This window comes from Hyla sarda, chromosome 12 (assembly GCF_029499605.1).
Source record: "Hyla sarda isolate aHylSar1 chromosome 12, aHylSar1.hap1, whole genome shotgun sequence".
Taxonomy (NCBI): domain Eukaryota; kingdom Metazoa; phylum Chordata; class Amphibia; order Anura; family Hylidae; genus Hyla; species Hyla sarda.
Window position 1 is genome coordinate 64467562 of NC_079200.1, and position 18791 is coordinate 64486352.

At 42.0% G+C, this 18791-nt stretch overlaps 1 protein-coding gene across 5 annotated transcripts in view; it reads right to left on the reverse strand.

Annotated features, from left to right (window-relative positions):
* Window positions 1–18791, reverse strand: part of KCNQ2 (potassium voltage-gated channel subfamily Q member 2) — a 98169-nt gene that overhangs the window by 23483 nt on the left and 55895 nt on the right. For 3 of the 5 annotated variants that reach the window (XR_008849336.1, XM_056548947.1, XM_056548949.1), the window contains exons 8-11: window positions 17475–17569; window positions 16706–16729; window positions 15640–15708; window positions 11219–11248 (exon numbers count right to left, since the gene is read on the reverse strand). Coding sequence is in view for 4 of the 5 variants with exons in the window: in XM_056548947.1 (XP_056404922.1) it covers window positions 11219–11248; window positions 15640–15708; window positions 16706–16729; window positions 17475–17569 (218 nt within the window). In the remaining variant the exon portion in view is untranslated. The remainder of the gene's footprint in view (window positions 1–11218; window positions 11249–15639; window positions 15709–16705; window positions 16730–17474; window positions 17570–18791) is intronic. The other 2 variants (XM_056548948.1, XM_056548950.1) reach the window with 1 other exon arrangement.

The following is an 18791-nucleotide window of genomic DNA, read 5'->3' on the forward strand; positions in this document are numbered from 1 at the left end:
GAAGTATTGAAACGTGCACAAAACACACAAAAAGATAAAGAAAAGAAAAATAAAACAGATTGGTTAACTAGTCATGTACCAACAGGGAATTTTCAATGTAAAAATTTTAATTTTTGTAAATATAATCTCGGCTTGCAAACATTCAGAATAGGTCCAATCACCCATACGGTTAGCGAACTTATTACGTGTAGAACAAAAAACGTGGTCTATGTTATATTTTGCCCATGTGGCTTCTACTATATAGGGAAAACAATTAGACAAATGTGCGCTAGAATCAGAGAGCATTTTTACTCTCTACGCACTAAAAAGGGAGCTCCCAGATTTATTTCCCATGTAGTAGAAGCCCATGGAGGAAGTCACGAATCATTAAGGTTTGCAGGAATAGAAAAAGTAGCTGCACGACCGGGGCTAAGATCTGATAAAAACCTTCTTAGAAGAGAGACACAATGGATAATTGCTACTGACGCAACGGGAGTCTTAGGGCTTAATGATAAAGTTGATGTCTCAGTTTGCTTCTAAGGGCGTTTTTTATGATACTAGTCCTGGCAGTCTGAACAATGAGCTAGATCTAAGTAGGAACAAGCTTAACTAAGCAACCTCCTCCCCTTCTTTTAACGTCACAAGGTGTGTTAGATGCTGATAGGTCCAATTACTAAACACACCTGTATAAGAAGATGACATGTTCCGGTAAAGAGTTAGGCCCGTTGAAGCACTACTAAGTGCGAAACACAGGTGTCGCCTCTCTGTGGTACCCCCCTTGTACCATCCGTCGTCTCCCCTAGAATTGTACTACGGCTGTGAGCAACGTGCAATAAAATCTGCTGAATTGGAAACCCGGTGAGTGCCGACTTTTCTTTGTCTTCTCATGCACTGATGGTATATTCTACGTGAGTCCGAGCACCGCCGTATCCCCATTCCGCTACAGCGACTTAGTGTCCACGCGCTTTCAGGTTCAGAAATTAGCAGTGCCGAACTACTCATCTATACGCTACATAATTTACAAATGTATTTAACCTTCCGGCACCAGTTTATTTAAAAAAATGTGTTTTCCACCAGAGTACCCCTTTAAACAATAATCATGCATTCATTGTTATAATAAAAATAAGTGTGAAAAAGCCATACCATATCTGAGGAGAAGATATACGATGACATTTTCATGCAGTTAGCAAATAAGTGTTTTCTATATAGAAGCATAAGGTACAGGGGAGAAAGACAACAGATGGGTGCAGCGGGCAGACAAGGCAAGACACATGGAAACAAAGGTAAATCGGCAGAAAGAGGTGATTAAAGCATTTTGTAGCAGGGGTTAAATAATCGTCTGGTGCATGAGAGTGAACAGCAGGCAATGTGCTGGAATTATCCTTCAAGAGGTATGTCTATATCAGTATATATGGCCTCCTCACACTACGGAGATTCTGCTCAGATTATCTGCTCGCAGCAGCCTCCCATTGATTTTAATGGGATTTGGTTCCTTAGTTCAGACAGCGGACATTCTATTGTGGAACTTCCGATGAGGAATTAGATTCCTCCAGAATCTGCGTTGAAAAGCTCATAATCAATAGGACTTTGAATTTCAGTGCTTATTTTTACTTTGGTCAAGTTTAAGCCAAGGCGGATTTTCCGCAGCAGAAAATCTGCAGCATTCGGGATTAAAGTCAATGTTATCTGCTTCGTAGATTCTGCTGCGGAAAATCTACCATGGAAAATCCCCCATGGCTTAAACTCACTGCGGGAAACTTGCTGTAAACCTGCTTGTGTGAACATTCCCTTAAAGTGGTTGTATGTTTCTCTGCATTTTTGTGTCTGTTGACTTTGGGCCTTTGTTTCCTGTGTCCTGGCTAGACTTTGGGCAAAGTGCAACACAGAGGGCCAATGCCCCAATGTTCTAGGACCCTAGCAACAACCCTAGCAATGAAAATTTTCATCCACGCTGTGAGTATGTGTTCTACAAAACTCCAATCTCCGAGAAGGAGAATTTTGTTTTGGAAGAGACGAAAAGTTGAACAAGGAACTCTCTATATAACATTGATCTTTTGTGAGTCACACGGTCAAAACAGTGCTGCCTGTTTGCCACATCATTAAAGGGGTACTCTACTATCTCAGCATTCGGTACATTTTGTGCTGAACGCTGGGTGTGGAGGTCTTGACATCACACCACGCCCCCTCAATGCAAGTCTATGGGAGGGGGTGTGGCAGCTGGGGGGCATGGCATGATGTCTCGAGGGGCCTGGCCGTGACGTAACGACCCCCGCAGCCCGCACCCAGCGTTCAGCACAAAATGTACCTAATGCTGGGCAGTAGAGTACCCCTTTAAGACTTCCATGGATGCGCCTTTCCAAGTGTTGTGTCACAGAAGCCACCGCAGAGTGAGTACATTTGCACCTACATTTTGCATCTTGCTTCACAGATCCTCATCCAGCAGCTTTAGTAATATTGGACTGAGAATTTGTGACCGAGAGAACATATACATTACATGTTCTAATAAAGCACATAAAGATTGCTAAACTCTGTAAAGCTGTAAACACACTAATTAAAGGGACAGTGACCAAATATGTATTCTTCTGACTCCCAAATTGTAACCTACCAAGCTGCATCAATGCATCTTTATTACACTGGATTTGCACAAGGAGTTCAGTAAACTTTACAAGTTGCTTCACAGAATCCTAGTGTCCAGAGCCACCAAAACCCCCCCATCTACGCCGATAGGGCGCCAAAAAAAAAGTAAATCTCACTGGACAAAAATAACACTCACACAGCTCCATAGATGAAAAAATAAAAAAGTTATAGGCGTCAGAATAAGGCGATGAAAAGACACATTCAGCAAGTAAAACAATTACCCAAAATAATAAAGTTATTAAAGTTATTAAAAACACAGCCAGTTTCTTACAAAAAAACACTCCCCGTCTGTCTCCAGTTTGGGTATGGTTCTGCAGCTCAGTTCCATTGAAGGGAATAGAGATAAGTTGTAATACCACACACAACCTGGCGACAGACGTGGGAGATGTTTTTGAAAGTAATTATCTCTGTTTTTTGATTCCTGGATAACCCTTTTAACTCAATCCTAAAAGAGGACCCGTGGACAACCCCAAAAATTAAGATGTTACTTTGTTGCTTATTTAATAGCCTAGGCCCCCCTAATTACACACCTTTTTTTACAGTTTCTTGATACGCCCTTTCGTTTCTGAGATATGAGGGTTTATAGATTGACCATTCAGGGAATCAGTCGGATGGGCGTGAATTTAGTTTTAAAAATGGGAATGACAGGTGATGGGCGGGATTATAAAATCAGGGGGTGGGTGTTGTATATTAAGAGGTGAGTATGCCTTATTTACTTTCATATCCCCGCCCAACAAGTGATAGTCACTCCCATTATTATAATTAAGTTCACGCCCATTTGACCAATTCTCTAAATTGTTAGTCAAACTATAAACCCTCATATCTCAGGAACAGGAGAGCAAATCAAGAAACTGTTAAATGTTGTGTGATCAAGCTATTTATTGATAATCTCATTCTTGGGGGGTGTGCCACATGTCCTATTTAAAATAAGCCATCCATATCAGATTGGTGGGGGATACATTTTTAGAACCCCTGCCGATCACCTAACTGAAGCGGCCATTGCACTCCTGGAAGCGCCATATGTCCTTCAATGTTTACCAGGTACAGCTCCATACAGTTTGTAGTCGCCCTGCCTGGTACTGTAACTTCATCAATAGAGGATCTGCGGGGCTCTCTGAACCCCTCGCCAATCAGCTGATAAGAGGGGCCATGGCATAGTGCCATATACTTTGTAGTGGTTGCGTACTGCAATTCTCTGCAGCTTCTTTATGTAATTAAATAAAAGCTTCAGAGCTTTACAATTATGGACTAGTAAAAGCAAATTTATAAAGGTTGTATTAGTATTTTGGTAATGTTACAGTAAGTCTAGACTGCAGTAGCAGGGGAGAGGGTGCATTTTCAGGTTAGACAGTTGTAATGTTAGTATATCGGAATGAAGCTGAGCAGAGTTGCCAAAAGTCACAGGGTCCTCTGGTGGCCAAGATGAATATTTCAGGCTAATGAGATCAATGCATTGCCAATTGTTTGAGAAGATAAAGAGATAATGTGGAGACCCCAGACTTATGGAAACTCTACTAAAACTTAAAAGGGTAAGAAAACCGATCACAGGGGCAGGACGTGCAGTTTGGGGTCCTTGTGATGGATTCTCACGGTACCTATTTTCCCCCGAGCAGCAGCTGCAGAGAATTTTGCCTTTACTGAAAATCAGGGGAAAGTAAAAAATTAGTTTTGAGGACATGCATTGTTCCAGAACAAAGAAAAACACTCTGAGGGTCCCCAAAGAGGTCTCCGGTTCTGGAAGCTATAGAAAACAACGTGCGTTAGGCACAAAGCATGGATAAATTCATACAGAAAATTCCACTTTAAAGGGGTACTCAGGTGAAAAACTTTTTTTTCTTAAATCAACTGGTGCCAGAAAGTTAAACAGATTTGTATATGACTTCTATTAAAACATCTTTACCCTTCCAGTACTTTTTAGAAGCTGTATGCTACAGAGAAAATTCTATACTTTTTAAATTTCTTTTCAGGAGCTGTCCAGAGAAGGAGAAAATCCCCAGTTACTGATACGGGCAGCAGGTGTCAGCAGAGAGCACTGTGGACAAGACAAAAAAGAAATTCAAAAAGTATAGAATATTCTCTGTAGCATACAGCTGCTAAAAAGTACTGGAAGGGTAAAGATTTTTTTAACCTCCCGAGCAGTATTCCCGAGCGTGACTCGGGGTTAATTTTCCCTGCCAGGATCGGTAATCCCGAGTCACGCTCAGGGTAGAATTGCAGAGTTCCCGGCCGGGCTGCACGATATATCGCAAAAGCAATGCGATATAGCGATGCGGCCCCCGGGAAAACAAGCGATTATCTGCTCGGGTCGGCTCCCGTTACGGGGGCCGGCCAGAGCAGGTAAAGAAAAATACTAAAAGTCAGTGTTTCCCTACCAGGGGGCCTCCAGCTGTTGCAAAACTACAACTCTCAGCATGCCCGAACAGCCAAAGGCTGTCCGGGCATGCTGGGAGTAGTAGTTTCACAACAGCTGGAGGCCCCCTGTTAGAAAAACACTGAGCTAAGTGTAAAAGGAAGAAGTAGTAAAATAAAAAAAACTTTTGCTCACCTAGTCCCGGTCCCTGCAGATGCCGTTCCCCTCCGTGCGGTCCGGGGTGTCCTCTCTTCACTATTCATCTTACAGGACCTTTCCCTTTTCAGCCAATCACAGGCCGCAGTGGTGTAAAGCCTGTGATTGGCTGAAGGGGAAAGGGCTTGTTCTGCAGCAAATACACTAGGTTTGAAATCTGCCGGCAAACCTAGTGTATTCTGCTGCAGAACAAGGTGACAAGGGGGGGATGAATGTGACAAAGGGGGGAATGTGACAAGGGGGGAATGTGTCAGGGGGGGGAATGTGACAGGGGGGGGAATGTGACAAGGGGGGGAATGTGACAGGGGGGGAATGTGTCAGGGGGGGGATGTACAGGGGGGGGAATGTGACAAGGGGGGGAATGTGACAAGGGGGGGAATGTGTCAGGGGGGGGATGTGACAGGGGGGGGAATGTGACAAGGGGGGGGGATGTGTCAAGGGGGGGAATGTGACAGGGGGGGAATTTGACAAGGGGGGGAATGTGTCAGGGGGGGATGTGACAGGGGGGGGAATGTGACAAGGGGGGAATGTGTCAGGGGGGGGAATGTGACAGGGGGGAATGTGACAAGGGGGGAATGTGACAGGGGGGGGAATGTGACAGGGGGGGGGGAATGTGACAGGGGGGGAATGTGACAGGGGGAAGAATGTGACAAGGAGGGGGGAGAATGTGACAAGGAGGGGGGAGAATGTGACAAGGAGGGGGGAGAATGTGACAAGGAGGGGGGAGAATGTGACGGGGGATGTGACAAGGGAGAGGGGGAATGTGACAGGGGAGATGTGAAATGGGCGGAGGGAGATGTGAAATTCAGTTAAAAAAATTGTACCGCTTTTGGTACAAATTTCCAGACAGAATCATACCGCCAGGGAGGTTAATAGAAGTCATATACAAATCTGTTTAACTTTCTGGTATCAGTTGATTTAAAAAAAAAAGAAAAAAGTTTTCCACCAGAGTACCCCTTTAAACCATTTCAAATTTCAAATTTACACTCATCTTGTAACAATCTAGGGTTTCAACAGGTCTTATACTCCAGAGCTGCATTCAAAATTCTGCTGCCACTTGGAATATAGCACCGGCCCTGTGCTGACAGATCCTAAGCTGATTTTACAGGAATTATAGCAGAAAATAGGGGTGTATGCAATTTTTTATTTTTTTGGTATAAAAAAAAAAAAAAAAAAAGGAAGTCAATCCATTGTAATGTGGCCGTCCCAAAACATGCATTACCCTGAGACACAGGGATCCAAGGGAAGCTATACGCACATATACTGAACCAGCATGGGGCACACTGAGAGGTCCTACACCCTTAGGGCTAACAGTAGAATCCTCAATGCATTCTTAGAAGCAAGTATCAAGATCAGAGAAGGATAAGGAAAGCTAAATGATTTCACTTTAAAATGAAAAAACATAGAAATTGCTGTTTAAGTGTGGAGCACTGCTTTACCCATAGTCATACAGGATCAGAAGAGTAAGCATCAACTTAACAGACTTTGATTAATAAAAGGTTGCAAAATATAAGGTTGTATACCTAGTCTGAATGGTACAGAGTACTGCTCCTACTGGCCACTGATATACTTATATATCCAATTTCAGTTCCCTACAGCATTTGCTGTTCTATGCGTACTTACCTTATCCATTGATCTACTATTTTAAAATGCTGAGTTTGCTGGTTTACAGCTACTCTATATTCTCTGCTCCATTAGAAACCAATATGACCAATTCAGTTATTGATGGTGTTAATCATGGTCGACACATTGTACATTTATTTAGCATAAACATATTGACAAGGAATCACGTTCACGTCAATCAACATAGTTCATACAATTATTATTTTTGAATTAAAAGTAGACTGGTCATTGTCTCCTACAAGATCAACACACTCTTCTGCCGCTGTATTTAGACTGCCTATTTAAGGTTTTATTGTTGTCCAATACATAACATGCAAATGGATAGATCCCTACTTCTACATGACTGGCATTTTTTTTTGCCTAAGATACTCTGTGCTGCTGTGGAGGGAACCTTCTTCAGATGTTTATCAATTTTAGACCCCCACCCATCTCATATCATGAAAACTCCTCATCACATACACCACCAACCTTACAAACATCACCGCATTAGTTAAGAGGTCAGGGCCTTCTGCAAGGTCAGCATACTCCTCTCCTGAAAATATAAGTAAAGGGATGATTTTGCTCAAAAGCACAGAGTATTTCAGGAGTTGAGTGTGTTGATTTTGTTGGAGGCAGTGACTTAATCGCTTACATGTTAGTAGGGAGAGAGCTGCATGTAAAAGGGGTAGTGTTATGATGTGAGAAAGGGAAAGGGACCAGAGGAAGGTTAAAGACTGAGACTTACATAGTAAAAGGAGCAGGGTACCACAGCAGCATATAACATTGGAGGAGAGAAGGTGTCTGGCCTTGTTAAAGGCAGTGACCTGTCCACTTCTATGATGGTATTACTGAAGAAAGATTTCCTTGTGGGGTAATTCCATGATATGAAGACAAGTGTATGGTCTCCATACAAGGACACTACCAATGTAATTGCCAGCCATGTCCTCACTAGCACTGACACACAAGAAGTCACTGCCCCCAACAAGGTCAACACAGTTATATTCCAAAATACTTTGTGCTGCCAGGGACTCTCTTCCTACCCATTATGCAACTCATGATATGAAGATTGGTAGGAGATCACAGACTGGCACTGCCACTATGACAATGTCACATAAGTGGAGGACAGGTCACTGCTCCCCTACACACACCCCCACAAGGTCAACACACTCCTCTCTTAAAATATTTAACATTGACTGTCACCTTGACCCATCCATTATGTAACTCATGACATGGAGAACAATAAAAGGTCACAGACTGGCCCTGTGACAAGTAGCACTGTCTTTTTACAGGCCAGGTCACTGCTCTTGACAAAGTCAACATACTCCTCTCCTGAAATAGTCTGGTTTGCTAGGAATCCTGCCCTTTCTATTAAGTACCTGTAATGATATGAAGATAAGAGGGAGGTCATGGACTAACAGGTCACAGTCCTCACATAATCTCACCCTCCTTCTTATCTGCTGTCATCATTTTCATGAAATAAATGGCTACAGGGCATGAGGCTCATATATCACATCACCCCCATGATAAAGTGTTTAAAGGCACACATTTATCCCACAGACTGCTAGACGTGTCACCAGACTGCGATGTGTGTAAATCATGAGCCGCGGCTGAACACTTCACTGCACTGTGGCAACCGAGATGATATATGGAAGTGCAGAGCCGGGCTCAGCCAATATTCGGGTACTATAATGTTATGTAACGATATTAAAAACACAGAGAAGGAACCAAACAGAGGTGCAGATCAGAAGATGCCATATTGATCAGAGGTGCTGGGTACCACTGTGCTTGTGCTTATAGAGATCAACCAATCTGAACAAGCACAGCTGCAGAATAAAGTGCGAGAAAATGACGCTACAGCAGGTGGATTATAGACAACCTCAGACTTTAATAGAAAATCCAGTTAGGCTACAGTTAAGTCCCCCATCATAGCCGGCCATAAAAACTGACACAGGAATAAAGTAGAGAGTAAGCAGGACTGTTATTCTGATTTAGGATCCATCAGTGTGACTAGCGCCACTACTTGGAAGTATCGTTGTAGTATTACAGTGCAGTTCTCCAATATGACCATCATCCAACATCAGTAAAACAGTAAAAATATTAAAAGAAAAATTGCCACAAAAATAAACTTGATCCAAAATAGTTTTATAGATACAAACATGTGCAATGCTGCCATCCTGTGGCTGATCTGTCAAATTACACAACAAGGTTTTCTTTACAATAAAAATAATACCAAGACACAAGGAACAAATGTTCTGGCGCAACTGGGCCCCTGATATGTTTTAGGGTGGGCTCCAACATATAATACATATCCTGCAACTGCTACATAACCCTAAGTGGTCGCTAACAAATAATTCATATAGTCGAACTGCTACATAACCCTAAGTAGTGATGTGAAACATTCACATTTATTTCTAAACCAGATTTGTCACTACAGAGCTGAGAGACGGCAGAACATTCCTGGGATGTTGGCCAGTCCTGATTACTCAGAGCAGGATGACACCTAAGTAAGCCAAAAAGGCTGGCAAAGGGCAAGAATCTTACATGAAAAATCAATACAGGGACAATTAAAGAAGAAATTGTATCTATAGGGTATATGGAAAGAAGGAGTAGAAAATAAAGAAAAAAAAACTGAAGGAAGAAACACAAGAAAAGAAAGGGAGATATAAGAGATTAAAAAGAATGTTAGGAAGGAAAAGTGGAAAACAGAATAAAAAGACAGAAAACTGGAGGGAAAAAAAAGAAAAGGGAAAGGGAGACGGAGAAAAGAGGGATGGAAGAAGGAAAAGAAGAAAATGAAAAAAAAACTTAAAGAAGAAACAAAAATAAGAGAATGAGGGATATGAAAGAAAAAAGGAAAAATAAAATGTAGAAAAGAATGAAGAAACACTGGAAGAAAAATAGAATAGGAGGGAACGGAGGGGGAAGGGAGAGGGGAAGGGAAAAGGTTAAAATAAGAACAATACTAGAGGAGAAAAAGGAAGGAAGAGAGGAAGGAAGAGGTAGAAGGGAGGGAGAGATGAAGACAGAAGTGATAGAAATATAAACTGTTAGAATTGATGGGAAATATATATAAAAAATTAGAAAAAAAATAATTAGTAAATAGGGAAACACTAATAAGCAACAGAAGAAGACAGTAAAAAAGGAGAACTAGATAATGAAGATAAGATGATGGAAGAACAACGTAGGAAAATAAGGAAGAGAAGGAGATTAAAGGGAGAAAAATAGATAAGAGAAGATAGGAGCACGAAGAATAGTAAATAAAAAAATGGGAGAAGCACAAAAAGAAAGAAGAAATGGTAAATAAAGCAGTAGAGAGAAGGAGACAAAAGTAAAGAAAAGCCACCGGTAATATATGCAACAAAAAAACAGGAGGAAAATGAGAGAAGAAGAAAATGAGAGACAGTAAAAGCACAAATGATGGAAAAAGAGGCTGAGGAAACAGACAAAAGGGAAATGAGAGAAAGAATTAAAAGGGGCCCAGACTGGTTACACTATTTTCTTGCTCCACCATGGAGACTAACTACAGAAACAAAACAAACTTCTTCACTGACTCACAGAGCCACCCAGAGGCTGAATTAAGTATTACACACCATCAATTAAAATGTTCCCTTTGTGCACAATATAACGCAAGGGCACCAGCTGCAGGCTAACCGAGCCTGTAATTATATGAGACAACATGTAGATATCACAATGTACCATGTGAGCAAGACAGTGTCCATGCATGGGTGACCAGCCTATGTTAGTGTGCACATGACTGTAGCGTTATAATGTGATATCTTAGTAATACATTTATTATGCACCTGTCACTCGCACAACAGGCAGCCAGGGCGGTCAGGGGATGCTGAGGGGTATAGTTCTGAAACAGCTTGAGGGACACTGCACTAAGAACTGATAAATATAGGAACTCTACTGTGTTCTAATAAATGGGGGAAATGGTACAAAGGGCTCACAAAGGGGGAGGCAGTATAGTGGGCACTGCGCCACCCTCTAATTCAGCACTATAAAGGACATATATTGTGGTGACAATATTCCTTAAAAAAGAAAAGGGGAGGAGTTCCTAGATGAAACCCTCCCCCTTGGCCACTGCCATAAACTTCCTCATGTCGCAAAGAGGCACAATTGGGGATCATCGATTTGTGATCACATGACACAAGCCCCATGGACATTCAACCAAAAATGTTCCAAAAAAGTCAGTCTTTTTTTGCCAATATGTTTTGACATTCAAATAAACGTTCCTTGTTGTGTATAAGCCATAGGTGCAATGAGCTGTTAGTGACATTAGAGAGAGAACACAGATTGTGGAATGGAACAGGCATTAGAGAAGCTATGAGGGGGATTGGGTAGCTACAGAAGCCAGTGGGTGGGTGTCAGTAAGGGTTACCATGAATAAGGGAGGACACACAGTATGGGGACATGACACGTCTGGGTACCAACCTGGGTGGCGGCTCAGCCTGCTGCTCTTTCCTTAAAACAAGAAGCAATATTATGTTAGCTGTAATGCAATGATAAAATGGCGCATTCTCTGTTAATTCTCAGCTACAATCTGCCTGGGACACAAGCAAGACAAAGCAAGCGGAGGACTTGGCTGCGGGAGGATGGGGAGAGGATGAGTAGGCACTGTAAAAAAAAAAAATGGAAAAACTGCCCATTGAGTTCTATCTACCAGAGAATTGACCTGTGACTTTTCTCATATATAATATTAGGATTAAACCAAACCACAAATATATAGGTAGCAGCAGTCTAGAAATATGTCTATTTCATTAAAAAAAATTAGAACCATAATAATATAACTATTGAAAAATGATAATTATAATAAAGAATAAAATAGCAATTATTAAGATTAATAATATGTAATAATCCAATGATTAATAATAAAATAGCAATGATTAGGATGTAATGACTAATAATATGTAAAGATGCAATGATTAAAAATAAAAATAGCAATACATAATACTAATAATATATTATTAATATAATTATAGTATGTCAGACGACTTATAAATAAATAAACAATGCTTCTTCAGAACAAAACAAACAAAAGAAAAAAAACATAATTACTATTTTAGTAATAAAATGTGAATTGTTATGAGTAATATTATGATTTATTACTACTATTAATTAAGGCTCTACAAACATATTTTTTTGCTATTTCGTAATAATAGAACCTTTTCCTCAATATTAATTATTATTATTATGTTATGTACAGACATTGTACATTGTCACTAGAGGGCGCTGTCTACTGGATGCTTTGTCTATACAGCTCTGTCAGTCTTTGTTATGTTCTCTATAACATCATATCTTTATTCGTGTACATATACATATATATATATATATATCTTTTATTTTTTTCCGCCTCCTGTTATTGATGAATAAACTTTAACTTTACGCTCCCACGAGTTTTAATTTCCCCCAACACCATTTGCCCCATAATGCAAAAATAATGTAAAAATAAATAAATAAATCAGTTTATATATTTTTCCAGGCATACTAACAAACCTTTCCTTTTTTCATGGGGAGCAGTGTAGGACATGCTGGATTTATTTCTTTGCTTTACTGTTTCTGTTAGAGTATGATTAAGGCTGCATTCACAACTCGTTTTTATGTTACGGGTGCCCGATCCGGCTGGGGGAGGGGCAACCCGGGCTCTCCCGTACCCCAGCCGGACCAGCGCTGAAATCAATTTACTTTAATGAGCCGACCGGAGTCAAACGGTGACTCCGGTCGGCTCATTTTTTACCCGTATGCGGTTTCCTGACCGGACCTAAAACCGTAGTATACTACGGTTTTAGCTCCGGTCAGAAAGCCAAATACGGGTCAAAAATTAGCCGATCGGAGTCATTGTTTGAATCCGGTCGGCTCATTAAAGTAAATGGATTTCAGCGCTGGTCCGGCTGGGGTACGGGAGCGCCCGGTTTGCCCCTCCTCCGGCACCCGTAACGTAAAAACGAGGTGTGAATGCAGCCTTAGTTTGCTGTATGTAAAAACGTAGTCAACTGCACTATTGTGTACAACTAAAAAAATATAAATGGAAACTTTTACCAGTGTGAACCCAACCTTATCTGGGTTGGGCACCCACTCAGGCCTTGGATATATTTTGCCATTCCCCTCATCCTGTGCTGAACCCCCTCACTATGACACTGACTCAGTTCCCCTTTTTTTGGCCCAGTTCACAGGATAGTCCTTCGAATACATGAACAACGTGTTAATGTGAGTGATCCAGACAGAGAGCTGTTAGCAGACTACAGCCTATAGGGGGAGATTTATCAAAACCTGTCCAGAGGAAAAGTTGCTGAGTTGCCCATAGCAACCAATCAGATCACTTCTTTTATTTTTGAAAAGGGCTCCAAAAAATGAAAGAAGCGATCTGATTGGTTGCTATGGGCAACTCAGCAACTTTTCCTCTGGACAGATTTTGATAACTCTCCCCCATAGAGCCTGTCAGGAAACAACTGAAGCCTAAGGGCCTGATGAGAAGGTGCGAGGAGAATCTCGGCACTCACATTTGGCCTCATGCACATGCTAGAATTTGACACCTTAAATCCCTTCCCATATCATGGAGGTATAGGAGCTTTGGGTCCCTGTCCAATACCAAATCCCTGCCCAATGCTTTCAGAGGAGAGAGAAAACGACTCCTTATGTCTCTGTATGTAGAGACTTCTATAGGGCCTTGCAGAACTGGGAATTGGTACGAAAGCAGAAATTGCTTAAAAATTTTCAAAATGTAAAACACACATAAAAAAGAAAACAAAAATGTTGCATATATTGGTTTAACATATGGCACGTAAGGAACATTCTCTCTATGGCTCAAGCTATGGCAGTTCTATAAACAGGTAGTCGACCTTTGTCATCGATGGCGCTATTTCCGGAAGCAGCACAACAGACAGGGAAAGAGGCGCTTCAATAATAAAATAGTATAAAAAAAATCTAATACAGAAAATGCAATCCTTGCTAAACCACGAACACAAGTAAGTATGACAGGAGGGTAGGGGCCTTAGAACCATGTTCTGCGCGGTCATTGCGGAGTCACTGCCCCACTCTCCACATATGCAGTAAGGAAGAGATGAGTCACAGGAGAGGAGGCGTTGGTATGGAAACTGTACTAGCCTGTAGCCATGGAAACCGCATACTGATTGCAAACTTGGATGTGCACTGGGAAGAAAAAAAAATAAAAAAGCTACGACTGACCCTGCGCTCACTCCCAGGTCAGTGACTAAATAATTCACAAAAACTCTCTACATGAGCGACATGTACACAGGACATCAAAAGCAAATCCAGGAAGATCATCAATGAATATTTCAGGATGGATTAATATTTATACAAGGAGAAGTGATCCAGCGTGGGTAAGTAGAAATCCAGACTTTATTAGAACTCACAGTAAAAGCAGTACAAGCAACCAGCAGATCAGACGCGTTTCAGGCGCATGCGCCCTTCGTCAGCGACGAAGGGCGCATGCGCCTGAAACGCGTCTGATCTGCTGGTTGCTTGTACTGCTTTTACTGTGAGTTCTAATAAAGTCTGGATTTCTACTTACCCCCGCTGGATCCCTTCTCCTTGTTTGAATCTGTGTGCACCGGGCTGGGTGCGGATCCGTTTTGGGGTGCATCGGTGGAGCGAGCTGGATCTTCGTGAACTACACTTGCATTAATATTTATACCCTGATTTTTTCTGTTCAACATCCTCATCTCTTGACCAGAGAGGAGATATAAAGAGTGTCTTCTGCTCTGGAGGACTTATGCTGTCTTGCCATAAAGGGGATAAATGTGTTGTTACACTTTTTTTTGGTCCTGTCCAGGCTGCCAGCATTAAAACAAAACAAAAAAAACAGACTTACCTCCTGCAGCTCCCCCGATGCATCCCATATAGCTGCTCCATCCACCAGTCCTCTTCCTTGCGGCTAGGGGTTGACACTTCAGACTGCTGCTCAGGTTTTCAATGTCCCGCCTTGGCCAGTGATAGGCTGACACATTGGGCCCCGGCACTCAGCTTATCCCTGGCCAGACATTGTTGTGGCTAGCGTGTTTGACGTGTCAACCCCCAGTAGCAAGGAATAGGACCGCAGGATTTATGAGGCACTGGAGGAGCAGCAGGAGGTAAGTCTGTTTTTTTTTATTTATTTTTTACGTCACATAACCCCTTTAAACAGACAACCCACAAATGTTAATGAGCACAGTGTAATGCTTCAATTTACCCTGTGGTGGCACTGCAGGGTAACTGAACACCTACTGCCAGGTGTCTCCAGAGTTTATAGCTGATCACTGGGGATCTTAACAGGGGGACACTGTGTGATCTGCCTATCGTCAAGAAAACCTATGTAGCTGAAATTGCCCAAAGTGGAGAACCTCTTTAAAGATTAATACCACCTTCCCAGCATACACACTTCATCCACATGTGGATCTCTAGCCCCAAATCATCACATAATATTTTGGAATCAACAGGTTCTGGTAAGCCAAGATGAGAGAACATTTTAGGTCAGCACGTTATCGTCTGTCACCAAATTCATAGGCACGATCTGCCTCACCTGCAATGTTGTATATTGGTGAAGCTGGACTGTGGTATCACATGACACAACAAGACTGCAATGCTATGCTTTGGCTTAGGCAACCTACAGTAGGCAATGTCACCATAAGCCATCCAATAGCTTTAGTATTTTTACTATTACAGATACAGTACATGAACATATCGGTATAGAGGGACAAGAATGGGCACAAGTGGGAAGAGACGAATGTGATTGGGGGGTGATCAAGGTGCAGCACAGCTCAGACCCCCATCCATATATCACAAACTGTATATCTATATTATATATTAGTTTGATGTATTGACCAACCCTGCAAAAATCCCCCCCTGGCACATCTGACCTGAATGTAAGTCCCGATTTGCTCTTCAGGTTCCGAAGAAGGTCCAGTTGATTCAGTGGTGGGATCAGCCTAAGAAAATAATATAGAAGACAAGATTTTAGAAATGTGTTGACGTATTCTCCTGCAGACCTATCATAGTTGATGCCTAAGCTGGTTAAGGGCAATATTAGATCACACAAGATAACAGCTGCAAATGTTAGTGGTAGTTCCATCTTGGATGTAGTAAACTGAATACCAATCTATGGGCTGGCCCAAAGGCCAACTTACCCTGGTCTACTATTACTAATCCATCATGTAGCCATAGTATCCTTGGGTGCTGAAATTGCTATGGTTACGTTTTGCTGCAGTGGCGAAATTTTTTATTATATCATACAGAGTTGTCAAAGGAAGATTCTCAGAAAATTCTTACCCCCTTACTATAAAAAAAAAAAAATGTAAACAATTAAAAATTAAAACAGAAATACTATAGCGTGAAAGTTCTGTCACTTAAAGGGCCATTATTCAGGAAACACGACCTACAAGCCACAAACACAGAGTAACAAATGACGAACATTGTTGCACAATCACAAGATATCTCATGACCAATGTTGACACAACACAACAAAAGATTTACGGGAACAGAGAGGAATATCAGGCTCGGTCCATAGAGGTAAATGCCCCCGATAGACAAATAGTATGAAGCTCTAGTGTAGATGCCAAAGTAAAGCTATGAAGGATGGTTCAGTCCACAAAATGGCTGCCTTACAAGATCATATTGTAGCTTGAACCAACACATCTTCAGGTCACAGGGCATTATGATACGCTCTCAGATGGCACAACCTGGCCAGATAAGATGCATTTTAGCCATTTTAGACAATAATACTCCCTCATTCCCAGGCATGTTGCATGTGAATCACCAAAAATTATGTTCATTTCCTTAATACGTACACAAAAGGTTACCACAAAATGGTCACAGAGATCTTACAGTCACTGGGGGTACACAAACCACAGCTAAGATGGCAAACCAACAGCACAATGCCAGGGAAAGGGTGGAAGACAGAATGTTCCACATATATGTGTGCCATACCTGGACGCGCCATACGTTTGAGAGCTGCTCGTCGAACAGCAAAGGAGGGGAGAAAAGCAAAAGAGATCAAAAATTTTTGGGTAAACTAGAACAGAGGGAAGGGAATATGTGGACTCAACTGAATTACATGACACTCTATTGTAGTAGCGATGTGTTTACAAGCATGTAGGTGGCGCTGAACTCATATTTGATGTTTAGTATCTGTATTGTAGGTAAGCAAACTAAAGACACTCCCAATACTTTGCCACAAAACACAAACCAAAAGTCTTTTTGGCCAGAGAGGTGGGTATATACAATATCTCTACTTTCTGTTTATGATCCCTTTAGGCACTATGAGTGACCCTTTAATGCTCATGAATCTCTGTGCTGGGACTTGTGGTGCTATAACCTTTCAGAATTTTGAATTCCTATCATGACCTATTAATCTGATCTTTAAAGTTTGACCCAACATCCATTCAATACCCGTATCCCCAGAACATTGTGAAGAGTTACCTAGTATCTTCTGATGAATGAGCCGTCTTCATATGTTCATATGATACAACAAAAATCTACTGACAATGGGAGGGGTGGAGGGGGTTAAATGAAAAAAAGGAATAAATAAAAAAATTACACAAAAGCATAATAAAATTAATAGGCACAAAAAAAAAACCATTAAAAATGTAGATGAACACAAACTCAAAATTCTCAAGTGATGAGATAAAATTTGTGTGGGGAGGAGTGTGGGCTTTGTGTGGGGTGGTATCATGTGACACAAGGATAGATCTTCTACCTGTACATTGGCACGGAAACTGTGCGTTCATAATAATGCCACGTAGAGTGCAGGTCCATGCGAGACAAGTTAGTAGCGTAGAACCTCCAAGACGCCTAAAGAAATGAAAGGTTGGTTACTCCCTCCTGTTGAATGTGATTTTGGGTGTGTATACAATGTAAAAGAGAGTATGACCGTGGTGGTCCTTGTTACTGGTGAAGAATATATGCCAGGCCAAATTTAGAGAATCCCTGCCAATTATCTACTGGGTAAAAAGGATGTCATAGAGGTTACCTGCCCTGGATCCCCTTCTATAAGCAAGAAAAGCTCCTAATACGGTAGACTTAGATCAATGTATTGCCATATGGTTAGCTACTCAACGGCCACTACATGAGAAATGAGTGGCCAAATATAGCTTTCCTCAACAACTGATGGTCCTTAACGGATAAGAAAACTGGACCCCATTGAGAAAGGGGTAATCTTCATGTGGCAATCATTTTATCCTTTTAACGCCTAATGAAGATAGAGGAACAGTCAAGTGTGCTCACTCATTCTTGGGATTGTTGGGGGTCTCAATAGTTAGACCCCACTGTTTACACATTTAAGGCATATCTATCAAAGAGGTTATCACAAGTTAAAAATGTATTCTTTGTCTCAAGACAAGTGGTAACGAGCTTATCAGTTGGGGCCCGACTGCTGGGACCTTCACCAATAAAATGCTCCCAGAGGTCAATTGTACCTGGAGCAAATGGAGCATTATTGCGCATGCTTGGCCACTGCTTTATTCACCATTGACAATGTTTGGAAGTCAAATAGAGATTGTGGGGAGCAATAAAGGAGCTTGCTCACTGCCACTCCATTCACTCTGGGGGCAGTTGATTTGAGTTCCCATGATCAGTGGGGTTCCTTATGATCTGACCCCCACCAATTAGCTAGTCATCACCTACCCCGGAGTGGGATAACCCCACTTAAAGGGGTTCTCCGGTGCTTAGACATCTTATCCCCTATCCAAAGGATAGGGGATAAGATGCCTGATTGCGGGAGTCCCGCTGCTGGGGACCCCCAGGATCTTGCACGCGGCACCCCGATTGTAATCAGTCCTCGGAGCGTGTTCGCTCCGGGTCTGATTACGGACGACCACAAGGCCGGCAACGTGTGACGTCATTCCTCCGCCCCCGTGTGACGTCACGCTCCGCCCCTCAATGCAAGCCTACCTGAGGGGGCGTGACAGGGACTCCCGTGATCAGGCATCTTATCCCCTACCCTTTGGATAGGGGATAAGATGTCTAAGCACCGAAGAACCCCTTTAAGCAGTTATCCAAAATTGTAATAAGAGGC